Source organism: Brassica oleracea, chromosome C3, assembly GCF_000695525.1.
Source record: "Brassica oleracea var. oleracea cultivar TO1000 chromosome C3, BOL, whole genome shotgun sequence".
NCBI classification, from domain to species: domain Eukaryota; kingdom Viridiplantae; phylum Streptophyta; class Magnoliopsida; order Brassicales; family Brassicaceae; genus Brassica; species Brassica oleracea.
In genome coordinates this window covers 26,660,658-26,673,968 of record NC_027750.1, presented here as the reverse complement: position 1 = coordinate 26,673,968, position 13,311 = coordinate 26,660,658, and the positions used below count along the sequence as shown (strand labels likewise).

The 13,311-nt window shown below is 38.5% G+C and overlaps 2 protein-coding genes across 2 annotated transcripts; both read right to left on the bottom strand.

Moving 5' to 3' along the window:
- Window positions 1–348: 348 nt before the first annotated feature.
- Window positions 349–2,597, bottom strand: LOC106330257. Its single transcript, XM_013768759.1, has 2 exons — window positions 1,978–2,597; window positions 349–1,144 (listed from the first exon to the last, which is right to left on the bottom strand). The coding sequence occupies exons 1-2, from the start codon at window positions 2,595–2,597 to the stop codon at window positions 349–351; spliced, it is 1,416 nt and encodes a 471-aa protein (XP_013624213.1).
- An 8,517-nt stretch (window positions 2,598–11,114) lies between these two features.
- On the bottom strand, window positions 11,115–13,056 carry LOC106330256. The gene is made up of 3 exons (XM_013768758.1): window positions 12,511–13,056; window positions 12,002–12,406; window positions 11,115–11,945 (listed from the first exon to the last, which is right to left on the bottom strand). The coding sequence occupies exons 1-3, from the start codon at window positions 13,054–13,056 to the stop codon at window positions 11,115–11,117; spliced, it is 1,782 nt and encodes a 593-aa protein (XP_013624212.1).
- Between the last annotated feature and the right edge of the window lie 255 nt (window positions 13,057–13,311).

Here is a 13,311-nt window from a genome sequence, read left to right as displayed (position 1 = left end):
GAAATATTTTATTCTTTGTACGATTAATAAAATATTATTTTTGCCAATTCGATTAACTAAAATAATACTATGCTTCATTGCTTCACGTTGGAGGATTAGAAGTTGCAGATCATCTCTAGATGGAAACTGGAGTGGAGAGAGATATTGGTGATGAAGCAAAAGAAGAAATATCAGTTCTTACTCATCGTTTTCGAGATGATCCTTTCATTTATTCCCAAAACTTCGAGAATCGATGGAACCATCGCATGTTTCGGCCAAGTCTTTTTCTGCTCGTTTTTTGTGTTTCTTCCAAAGTTTCCAGCGTTAGTTTTTTTGAACACAACTTTCATTAAACTTCATAACCAAGAGTTAGGTGGGAGCCATAATGGCATCAACCATACAAAGAGCTTCTTTGGCTACAGAGTCAGCCACAACATTTTGCAATCTTGGAATCCAAGAAAAGGAGATTGATATCGGAGGAGAAGAGCAGAGACTTGCGATGTCCGATAGAATGCCATGAAGCTCCGAGATCGGTTCTTTCCTCTTTATAGCCTTGATCAGTTGGGCTGAATCTGACTCCAATCTGATAGAATCCAGTCCTTGAGATTTGCAGTGCATTAGAGCTTCTCTTACGGCCAGGTCTTCCGCCATTAGAGGAGAGGAAACAAACATCAGGGTCTTTTTCCTCCGTTGGAGTACAGCTCGAGTCTGTACTGTCCATCCGATACCCGCCTTTTTATCCTCCTTACGCCAAGCCGCATTCGATCGGATCACCACCAAGGCTGGTTCGAGAAGCTCCGAATCCAGGGCAGAGGGAGGAGCTTGGTCCTTCTTTATATCTTGCGTCTGGTCCCATTCCTTAGCTGCTTTGATTGCTATCGTGAGCGCTTCGGCCGGGGACACAGAGGTTCCATCAAAAACAAATTTGTTGCGTTCCTTCCACAACGTCCAGAGAATCCAAGGGACCAAAGAGCTTGAAACAATGCCTGTTGGTGGGAGGCTCGGTTTAGAACAAAGCTCCGTCCACCTGTCCCCTACTTCTAATTCTACTATTCCTCTAGGATCAAAGCTTATACTCAGAGGGGCATCACGCCAGACTTGTTGAGCATAAGGGCAATGAAAGAGCAGATGAGTAATAGATTCAGATTCTCCACAGCGCTTACATCTGGGATCAACATCAATGTTAGGGGGGGGCGTTCAGATACCCATTCGGATTCGGTTCGGATCTATTCGGATTTCGGGTTTTCGGGTTCAAAGATTTCAGTCCCATTCAGGTATTTCTAAATTTTGGTTCGGGTTCGGTTCGGATCTTTGCGGGTTCGGTTCGGATCTTTGCGGGTTCGGTTCGGATCTTTGCGGGTTCGGTTCGGATCTTTGCGGGTTCGGTTCGGATCTTTGCGGGTTCGGTTCGGATCTTTGCGGGTTCGGTTCGGATCTTTGCGGGTTCGGTTCGGATCTTTGCGGGTTCGGTTCGGATCTTTGCGGGTTCGGTTCGGATCTTTGCGGGTTCGGTTCGGATCTTTGCGGGTTCGGTTCGGATCTTTGCGGGTTCGGTTCGGATCTTTGCGGGTTCGGTTCGGATCTTTGCGGGTTCGGTTCGGATCTTTGCGGGTTATAGGTATATAAATCAATTTCGGATATAATCGAAATACTTCGGTACGGATCGGGTTCGGTTTCGGTTCTCTAAATACCAAAATTTTGAACCCATTCGGATATTTAATCAATTTCGGTTCGGGTTCGATACTACTTTTTCGGATCGGGTTCGGTTCGGTTTTTCGGATCCGGGTTTTTTGCCCAGCCCTAATCAATGTGACGCTCGACTAATCGAGCTCCTACAGGTAAGGCTCTCTTTAGCACTTTCCAAGCAAAGGTTTTAACTTTTGGTGTCACTTTTAGGTTCCAAACATTTTTGTACCATCGATTTTGTGCAGTAGGGCCTGTGTCAAAACTCTCTTCTTCCATGGCTGTCGCAAAGTAATAACCGACTTGGTGGGATACCTTCCTGATCGATTGCCCAGCCACACTAGTTTATCCTCGGCGTTAGATAAGCTTGGTTTGAGGGATAATATATCTTCCTCATACTGGGGAAGAACAAGTCTGATCTTTTCTAAATCCCACTCTCCTCCTTGCCTTGTTCTCAGGTCCGCGACAGTGAGGTTGATGAAAGCTTCCGGGGCGGGTCCATAGGGTCGTTTTTTTTTTGAGAGATCAAGCCAAGGATCATTCCAGATATTGATTTCCTTTCCGTTGCCTATGAGCCATCCCAGATTTTTCCTCAATAAATCCCGGCCAACAGGGACGCTTCTCCAGCCATGAGACCCTGCTGAGGTCATCTCACAAGTGAAAATATCTCCATTGGGGAGGTATTTTCCTTTTAGAATTCGGCCCAGCAGTGTTTCAGGTTTCTCCATCATTCTCCAACTGAGTTTTTCTAGTGAAGCTTCATTGAAACGCTGGAAGTCACAAAATCCTAATCCCCCGAAAGCCTTCGGTTTGGTCAAGTCCGACCACGCAATCCAAGCCATATTCTTTTTCGCGGAACTATCATCCCACCAGAACCGGGTGATTGCAGATTGGATGCGCTTACACAAGGAAACAGGAAGTTCGAAGCATGTCATCGCGTGAGAAGGTGCAGCTGACAAGACGCCTCTGAATGAGGACTACCTTCCCTGCCGTAGACAGATATCTCGTGGACCAGGAGCTAGCTTTCTGTCGAATCCGGTCCACTATGGAGGAGAAGAGGTCTCGCTTACTTCTACCAAAATGTTCCGGGAGTCCTAAGTATTTTCTGACACCTCCTTCCTTTTGTATGCTCAACACTTCTTTGATCTTAGTTTTAAGCTCAGGCGGGGTTCTTTTGGAGAAAGTTATGCTAGATTTGTCGACGTTGATTGCTTGCCCCGAAGCGTCCCCATATCTGTGAATAATGGCTGTGAATAATGGCGTTGAGTGATATCGCCGATTCCTTAGACGCTTGGATAAAAAACATTGTGTCGTCCGCGAACAAAATGTGGTTAACTCGGGGACACCCCCTCGCCACTTTGATTCCTTTGAGGTTTCCCTCTTCTTGTGCTCTATTACAAAGGCCCGAGAGTACTTCACTGCACAAAATGAAAATGTACGGTGAGAGGGGGTCTCCTTGACGGATACCCCGGCTCGGTGAAACATTTCCTCTAGGTGAACCGTTAATGAGGAAGGAGTATGTAACAGTCGAGATGCATTGCATCGTCATTTCAATCCAGCGAGGATGAAAGCCGAGCTGTTGCAGCACAAGAGCGATGAAGTCCCATTCAAATCTATCATATGCTTTACTCATATCGCTTTTAACCGCCATCGAGCATCGCTTCTCCGCCTTGGTTGTCTTTAGGTAGTGAAGTACCTCATGTGTGATCAGCACATTATCAGAAATGGCTCGGTCGGGAACGAATGCTGACTGGTTCTCGGAGATGATAGACGAGAGGATCGGCTGGAGACATCTAGTGAGGATCTTTGAGTAGATTTTGTAGTACACATTGAAGAGCGCTATGGGCCGGTAATCAGCAACTCTCTGCGGGCTTTTTATCTTAGGGATGAGCTTTATGTGGGTGTCATTGATTTTTTCTGGCAGCCTATCCTGGGCAAAAAAGCTCTGCACTTCAGCGACGATGTCTGGCCCAATATCTTGCCAATGAGTTTGATAGAATCCCGCCGAGAAACCGTCCGGGCCTGGGGCCTTATCTGCATGAATTGAAAAGAGCGCGTCTTGGATTTCCTGGGCTGTCGGGAGAGCTATCAGCGAGTTGTTCTCCTCATCCGAGACCATTGGTTGTAGCGCTCTGCGCACTGTTTCTGCCTTATTGCTCGAAGCTCCCATGGAGGTAAACATGTCTTTAAAGTATTACACAATAATTTTGGAGATTTCCTCCTCCTTATAGCATACTGTCCCTTCTGCATCTTCCAATACCGAGAAGCTGTTTGCCCTTTTACGTCCTTTAGTGGTTGCATGGAAGAAGCCCGTATTACGATCCCCAAGCTTTAGCCAAAGTAAGCGACTCCGCTTTTTCCAGTAGGCTTCTTCTGCGAGATAAGCATTGTTCAGCTGTGAGTTGATATCATGGATGAGAGTTATATTGTTCACTGGGGAACAAAGGGCTGCTTCAAGTTCTGTTTTTTTCTCTTCGATAAGATGCCTGCTATTTCGGTGTTGGGTCTTGTTCCACTCTGTGATCGCTACCCGAGCGTTGGCAATCTTATCCTTGATGGGGATCGTCCCTGAATTTTGCCACGCATCCAGAAAGATATCCTTGACCTCTCCATTGTCGTTCAATCTACGATCATATCTGAAGAGACCCTTTCTTCTCTTGGCTGCTGGTTCAAAGAAGGATAAGAGTGGTTTGTGGTCCGATCCCTCATAATCTAAATACTGGCACCGAGCTGTCGGGTAGTTCTCGGCCCACAAGCTATTTGCTACAGCTCTATCAAGGCGACATCTAACCAGATGGTCACCAAGCTGTCCTTGCCAAGAGAGGGGATCACCGGAGTGTCTCAGTTCAAACAAATCTCCTTCGGAGAAGAAGGATCTTAGGTCTACAAAGGAGCCCTCTGGCCTCGCAGGTCCTCCTGATTTTCTCAGCGTTAGTTATACTTGAGTTTCTTTGTTGTAATCAATTTTGGATTCACGTGTTTATAAATTACAAATCATAGATTAAACTTCCATCATGTGATTCATTAGATGTTAAGTAAAAAAGATACAATCTACAACATCTGGATTTGACCAAAAAAAGAACCCCATCCCAGTAAAAAACTACAATCTACAAAAGCTTAAAAAAGTACTAATTAAGTAAAAAAGAAATGTTTATATTTGACATATCATTAATTATTTTATTGATTTTTTAGAAAAATGCGGTAGCTAGAAGATGAATTGTCAGCTGGAATGGTCTGAATTTATATCGTCTCCAGAATGTATATGATACTGTCATACTGAGATAGGATTCAATGCCGGGATAACTTCTCAAAATGAAGATGTAGATGGATCATTACCTAACATGGTGAATGAACAAGTGATGATCATCCATATCCAACCCCAAATGCCAATCACCCCTCTTCCTGCTGGTCGTAACAATCATCTAAACAGACATAAACGTACGACATCAAACATTGATATTTAAACATTAGATATTGGTTTTAAATTAATAAAATAACGAATGATTAGCAATATTAGATATTGGTTTTAAATTAAAGTAGATTTCTTAAAATGATTTGTTTTCCTTTTATTTGAACTTATAAATTAATTTATTTACTTTTTTACAACACATAAATGTTTTTTATATATTATATTAAAATAACTATGGCCAAAAATTTACAACAACTCATCTTATATATTGTCAGTCATGTTTTATTTTGAAATAGCTACAACTACAGCCAATAATTTACGGCTACAACGCCATAACAATATTAAAATCTCTGGAAAAAATATCTACATCAATAAATTTATAAGTGCAACCAAAACATATACAACACAAATTTTAAAACTAAATTTCTACAACAACAATTCAACAATTCACCCACAAACTCTAGATAGAAAACTAATTAATATCAATGTTGATACCTCACTGCCAGCCTCAGGGTCGGCTAACTATCAATAGGGGCCCTATGACAAAAACATTTCTTCTAAATCTTATAATTAATTAAATATATTATTAAAATTAAAATTAATTTCTAAAAGCAAAATAACTCAATTTATTTATTTTATTTGATTTGTACATAAAAATAACTAATATAATTATTTTATAATATAGTTTACAGTTTAATCAATATTTTCATGGTATTAAAAATTTAAGGCCCTAATAATATCAAAGTTTTCTAGATTCTCGGTGGGCCTAAGACAATTGCACTGTTCACCCTTAGTATTGAGCCGGCACTGGCCAGCTTTTGAACCTAAGTTTCAACTTCGAATGGTGACGGACTGCACCGTCCGCACTGCTATTAATAATAACAAAAATCTTTTCATATAACTATGTATCTATATATTTTTATTAGAACCTCATTGCGGTTGTTTCATAGTTGTTCTGCATGTTACCATTCAGAACCTATGTTTGAACCTAAACGAGCAAACATAATTAACGGATTGTGTTATCTTTATTTGATGGTTTTCTAACTATAAAAAATCATTGTTGTGTATACATTTATGATATTTTCAATTAGATTTGAATTGCATTTTTTATATTTACTTTAATTGTTTTTAAAACTTCTGAGTTCAAATAAATATATTATAATAATTGAAAACATTTTTTGGTCGAAAGTATTGAATGCATGTTAAATCAAAAACATTTTTTTTGGTTGAAACTAAGTAATTGAATGCATAATAATTGAAAACATTTTTCTAACAGCAAAATTTTACAATCCACCAATTATTGCATGCATGCGTAAGCACAATGAAACATCAAAGTAAATCCCTATAATATTATTTGAGAAGTCAGTTTTCTACGTGTCGTGTTCACATTAATTCTTACGATGGTTGATTACGGAGGTACCTTTAATGAATTAAAAATATTACATCTAATCTAATTACCTTTATCAAATTTTTTTATTTTATTTGTTTCTGTTAATTTGATTTTAATTTAGTTTCCTTTAAAAAAAGCAGTTAACTTTTATAATAAAAAGGAAATATTAATATGGTTATATATATATGTATAATGAGATTTATAAAAAGGGAAAGTAACAAAAAATAATCTTAATATTAAAAATATATTATTAAAATATACTTATACATCTAAGATGAAAAGCTGAGATAAAATCAATTTGGTTTGGTTCATAAAATCAAAAATAATTGTACTAAATTTGATGGAATATATGTAGCTCAAAATTAGTAACTGAAATAATTTCTATCATATTATTTGAGAAGTCATTTTACTACGTGTCGTGCTCACATCAATTCTTACGATGGTTGATTACGGAGGTACCCTTAATGATTTAAAAATATTACAATCTAATCTAATTACCTTTATTAAAATATTCCCTTTTATTTATTTGTTTCTGTTAATTAGATTTTAATTTAGTTTCCTTTAAAAAATCAATTAACATATATAATAAAAAGGAAATATTAATATGGTTAAAACGATTTAAAATATATATATATATATATATATAATGAGATTTATAAAAAGGAAAACTAACAAAAATAATCAATATTAAAAATATATAATTAAAATATACTTATACATCTAAGATGAAAAGCTGAGCTAATACAATAATTAAAATCAATTTGGTTTGGTTCATAAAATCAAAGATTTAATATACATAGTACATGATGTAATCCAATTTCTTTTATCCAAAATCAAATATTTAATTAAATATTTTGTTAAAAAAATAATCTTAATATTAATTTTTTATATCAAAATATACTGAATATTCTCACGAAATAAGTAATGGACTAATCCATTTTTTATATCCAAAATCAAAGTTCTTACTAAAATAAAACATATTCTTTTACAAAAATATTTATTTATTTTATACATATAAATTACGGGATATCTCGAAACATATTACTAAATAAAAATAAAAAAATTAAATAATTTTTACGATTTGTTTCTTTACATATGCATGAGATTTCAAAATGTTATTTTTATGTAATTTTAATTGATTAACACTTTAGTTTATTTTATCTATTTGTTTCTAAGAAAATATGTTTTACATAATCTTAATAAATTTTATCAATTTTAATCAAAATTTTAATCTATTTAGAACAAAAAATTATCATGTTTGAATTTAAATAAGTAAATGCAAAGTAATATACGATGACTAAATCGACTAGATGTTACTTATACAAAACCATATATCTAATTAAAAGAACATAATATAATTAATATAAATTATACATAATAATTATAAAATCATTTAAATTATAAATAAAATATTAATTAATTATTATAAATATTTATATTCGTGCATGAGCATGGGAGAATCACATGGTATAGATTTATATATAGGTCAACTATATACTAGTTTGGGCAATCATACTAAAATGTCCTCGCGTATAACGTATAGGAGATTATTATAATGTAGGGATGTTATTTTGAGAAGCAAACTCAAACAATCTACTGACTACAAAATAGAAGGCAGGCATGTAGCCAAAGACACAAACACAAAAGTATAAAGTCTGTATACTTTAGATCGAGAGCTAATTAATATACATGGAGATGCGCCACTCCCAACCTTTGTTTCTTCTTCTCCTTGTATCACTCTTTTTCTTCCCTGCTGCTTTGGGCTCCCGTTTATTCACGCCTTGCAATCATAAGTAGCGGTTAATGTTAATTTTTGTATTCTTTTTTTCCTTTGATAATAAAAGTAAATAAAGTTACTTTGATTCGTGAAAGTTAAAAGAAGAAAATAGTCGTAGTAAGATGCTAGTATCATTTTTTCTATATTTTTTTTTATAGAAACTCAAAACTATCCCGTTTATGTCGAAACTGTGGAAATCTACCCACACCCGATTAAACGTAGCGGTAATGGAGAAATTTGGGTAACCGGTTATACAGGTAAATAGATTTTCTTGATTATTGTTTTCTTGTCAAGTTAACTCTTCCAGATATTAAAAAATATATATTGGCATGAACAGGCGTAATCCCTGATGAAGCAACTGTAGTAATCAACGTCTCGGCACCTAGATCGATACGTCCATATGTATCTATTAAAACCTTCCCCATCTGTGATACAATGGCGTGCCCTGTTAGACCTGGCTCCTTTGACTATCGCGGCTTAAAATTTTCTATGAATGTACGTAACGCATTCATTCCGAAATAACTAAATTCAGTAAGTTTTTCTACACATTAACAACACATTCTATAATCCTTTGATTTCAGATCTCCTTTTTGTTGGGTTTTATAATGACCTAATTAACGAGACTGCTTTTTTTTTATTGAAATACTTTAGGTGAAAAATACCGTTACACTAAGCATCAAGGTGGAGCAAGAGCCAATTATGTGCGTCGTGTTCTCTCTTTATGTTCTCGGTCGTAGGCCTCAGCTTACGTAAGCTACCGATTAAAACTATGTTTCAAGCCTTTTATGAATCTGTTCTACTCTTGTACGCATGGTAATCCTATTGTTTGTATCGTTTTTTCCTTTGTGTTTGTGTCGTCCAGCAAATAAAATAAGCGTGTTATTAAACATGCTTAACCGATTTCGATTTGCCTATGTATTTAATCTGGTTTTCAAGCACTTTACATTTCAAAAGAAATTGTATTTTCCATATTATAGCCTATGATGCTATATTAAATGTAAGATTGATCTGCTGTACCTTTTATACTGATAAATATAAGTAAGGTTTGGTGTATTTTCCATACCTTCCATTTGGAGATGGATGATTGAAGATGGAGGATGGATGATTAAAATTCCCTAATAAATAAGGTTTGTAATGTTACACTAAGTTTTTTTTTTTGATAAGTATGTGAATTATCATTAAAAATGAGGCAAGTTTGTACATGTACAAAAAGGAAATAGAGGAAGCAATTTGTTGCCAAAAAAAGGTAAAAGACAACAAAGAGCTTAAGTGCTGGGATAAAAGTTATTCCAACAAGCTAAGAGAATCTAAGCCAATGGCTCATTAGATTCCTAAATTTCCGTCTCCTCTTCCGAGCGTGGATTGAGTTGCGAATAGTCCTGTCAATGTCTTTGAAGATGATGAGCGGAGTTGAGGACCTGCTGTTATGGAGTCTGTTATTACGCTCAAACCACAGCTTTGAAACAGTGGTGTGTACAGAAAGCCGGCGAAGAGTAAGAGAGGAGGTCCTGTCTTTAAGGTGGAGCCAGTCCACGAGAGAAGTCCAAGTGTGAAAGAGGAATGGTCTGTAGCCAAGGCACCTTGTTACTTGTTTCCAAATCTGTTCACTGAAAGAGCATCTTAGGAATAAGTGGTCTCTGTCTTCATCATGGGTTCCACACAGAAGGCAAGACTTGTCTAATACCGGTGACCACCTGGCGAGGCGGTTCCGGGTAGGAAGTCTGTCCCATTGGGCCACCCACATGTGAAAGGCTTGACTGGGTATGTGGCCACTAAACCAGATTGCTTCCTCCCACTCCTTTGTATCTCCATGATTTCTTATAGAGTTCCAAGTTTTAGCAGCAGAAAAAGTAGTAAGATATTTACCATCGACTTCCCAGTAGTAGATGTCTGTTCTGTCCGAGAGACTGGGAACTGGGATGGAGCAGAGTAAGATATGGAGCTCCTCTGCCTGTGGAGACCTAGCAGGTCGTAGGATCCAACCTGTATCGGTACAAGCCTGACAGATCTTTGCGTTTATGGCTATACCAATATGCCTTGGACCATCAACTCCAAATATTTTGATCAAGGGTCCTAGATGGTTCCACGAATCATGCCAGAAGCTAGCTAAGTGGCCGTTTCCCACCTCACATTTTATGAAGCGTTCAGCCAAGGCTCTCAGCTTTAGAATCGATTTCCAAATCCATGAGGATTGCTTTGATTCGTCTATGCTCCAAAGGGGAAGATGTTTAATACGGTGTTTTTTAGTCCATGAAGCCCAGAGGGACTCAGATTCCATGTGTAGAAGCCACAAGAGCTTCAAACAGAGGGTCTTGTTCCAAGAAGCGAGCTCACGTAAGCCAAGCCCTCCTTCAGATTTTGGTAAACAAACCTGCGACCATGATATCTTTGCAGCGTCTCTGTTGGTGATGTTTCCATTCCATAAAAACCACGAACATAGAGATTCAATAGTCGTGATACATCCCTTAGGTAGAATGAAGGTTGAAAACCAGAAATTAATTGTGCCGAAGATGACGGAGGAGAGCAGCTGCTTATGACCCGCAAAGGTTAGAGCACGAGAAGACCAGGATGTGAAGCGACTCTTGAGTTGGTCAATGAGGGGCCTATAGTCACAGATTCGCAGCTTTCTATGCATAAGAAGCAGCCCAAGGTACCTGACCGGAAGCGAGCCGAGAGATAAGCCAAGATTGCATAAATCAGTGGCTTCCATTTGGCTCATTCCCGCAACAAAGAGCTCCGTTTTGGATCTGTTCATGTGAAGACCAGACCAAGAAGAAAATCTGTCTAGAGTGCACACAATTTGCTGAAGAGATCCTTGAGCCCCGTCAAAGGAGATCATAATGTCATCCGCAAAAGCCAAGTGTGTGACAACTGGATCAGACGCTAGCGGATCCAATTGAGCCGGTGCTGTAGTTTTTGTTAAGCATTTGACCCAAGACTTCCATAGCCAGAACAAAGAGATATGGCGATAACGGGTCTCCTTGGCGAAGTCCCCTTGCTCCCTTGAAGTAGCCACCAAGCTCACCGTTCACAGCAACAGAGAAGCGGGTGGTAGTGATACACTGAGATATAAGATTTATGTAGGAATCCGGGAAGCAAAGTGCTCTCAAAATCAGAAAAATGAAGCTCCAATTAATAGAATCGAAGGCCTTTTTCAAATCAACCTTCAAGATGGATCGCTTTGTGATATTCTTCCAATTATATCCCTGGACCAACTCCGTCGCCATGAGCACATTTTCAACTAAGAGTCTCCCTGGAATGAAAGCCGACTGAGTGATGGAAATAACAGAAGGAAGGACTTGCTTCAGCCTGTTCGCGAGAAGTTTCGCAATCACCTTGTAGACTGTATTACAACAAGAGATTGGTCTAAAATCAGAGATCTTATCAGCATTCTTCTTCTTGGGTATCAGCGTTAAGATCGTAGCGTTCCATTGTTGAAGGAGGCGGCATGTGGTAAAGAATTCCTGGATAGCATCAGTAACCTCTTGACCCACTGTGTTCCAATGCGCCGTGAAGAATTCTGAAGGATAACCGTCTGGTCCTGGTGCTTTATTCTTTGGTAAAGCAAAGAAAGCAGTCTTGACATCTTGGCTAGTGTAGGCAGCAGAGAGAGAATCCGAGACTGATGGAGAGCACCTATAAGAGAGAAGCTGTTCAATATCCACAAGAGATGAGGTTGAAGAAACAGGTTCTCCTCCAAGAAGGTCCTGATAAAAAGAGACAGCATGGGCCATAATTTCCTCTTTGTTATCAATCAAGTTGCCTGCCTCATCTGCCTGTGATAGAATCCAGTGTTGCTATCTCCCTTATCTAACCAGTTAACTCGAAAGCGTTGGTAGAAGAAAGACTCCTCAGCTTTGGCCAAAGTAATCCATTTGTCGTACGCAGATCTTTCATTTATACCAGCCTGAGGAGACGGAGAGGAGAAGACAATTCGCTGGCAGCGAGTGAGGTCGTCAAACGCTTCAGAAACCCTCTTCTCAATACCTGAGTAATTTTCTCTACCGAAAGATCTGATGATGCTCTTGAGAGCCTTTAATTTCCTTGAAACCTTCAGCATTTTAGTGCCATCAAATGGCAGAGAATTCCAACATTCCTTAACCACCACTTCAAAATCAGGATGATCATTTAGCATCGAGAAAAACTTGAAGGGTTGTTTAGTCTTAGGCTTTTCCACATCAAGAAAAACACAGCACGGACTGTGGTCCGAGATCCCGGATCCCCAAAGACTCCAAGAGAGTTAGGAAATTTGTGGAGCCAGTCGTGATTTACCAAGATCCTATCAAGTTTCTTTGAAATAACAAAGGCTCCCTGGTTATTAGACCAAGTGAAAGAGTTCCCATAGTACTTTAGATCGGCCAGATTTGTATCATGAGTACAGTTGATAAAGTCTCTCATACCACGAGTAGAAGAGAAAGCATCAGATGAGGAGTGTTCACTTGCTGCTAACGTTTGATTAAAATCACCTAGAACTGTCCAAGGAGTGTTTAGGACATAAGGTGAAGTAGATAGGAAGCGTAAGTCTGACCATAGCTCACGCCTAATTTTTCTGAAATTTGAACCGTAGACAAAAGTGGCTACGAACACGGTAGGAGAGAAAGGCATCTGAACCCGGCAAGAAATTGACTGAAGCGATTTGTGTAAAACAGTAACACTGACGGACGGATGCCATATAACCCATACCTTGCCTAGATCCGAGAATTCATAATTACATTCAAACGACCATCCAGGGAAGACTCTACTAATGATTGACGCAGCCTTCCCATTATTTACATGCGTCTCCAGTGTACTTCCAAAAACTAGTTTATTCTTCCTCATCCATTTCCTAAATCCGCTACGTTTTGTTTTATCGTTAAAACCTCTTACTAAGTTTTTTTTAATGTTAAAATTCCCCCAACTAAGTAGACGGATGATTGAAGATGAAGGACGATGCATCGTGATTGGTTTTCAGTCGATGACTTTGGTTTCCAGAAACCATTTGTTGATCGAGGAAGAAGGTGATTTGGGTCTTTAGGGTTAAAACCATCTCCAAAGGTTTCCATTGTTTTTGTTTTCTCAAAATGAAATTAACTT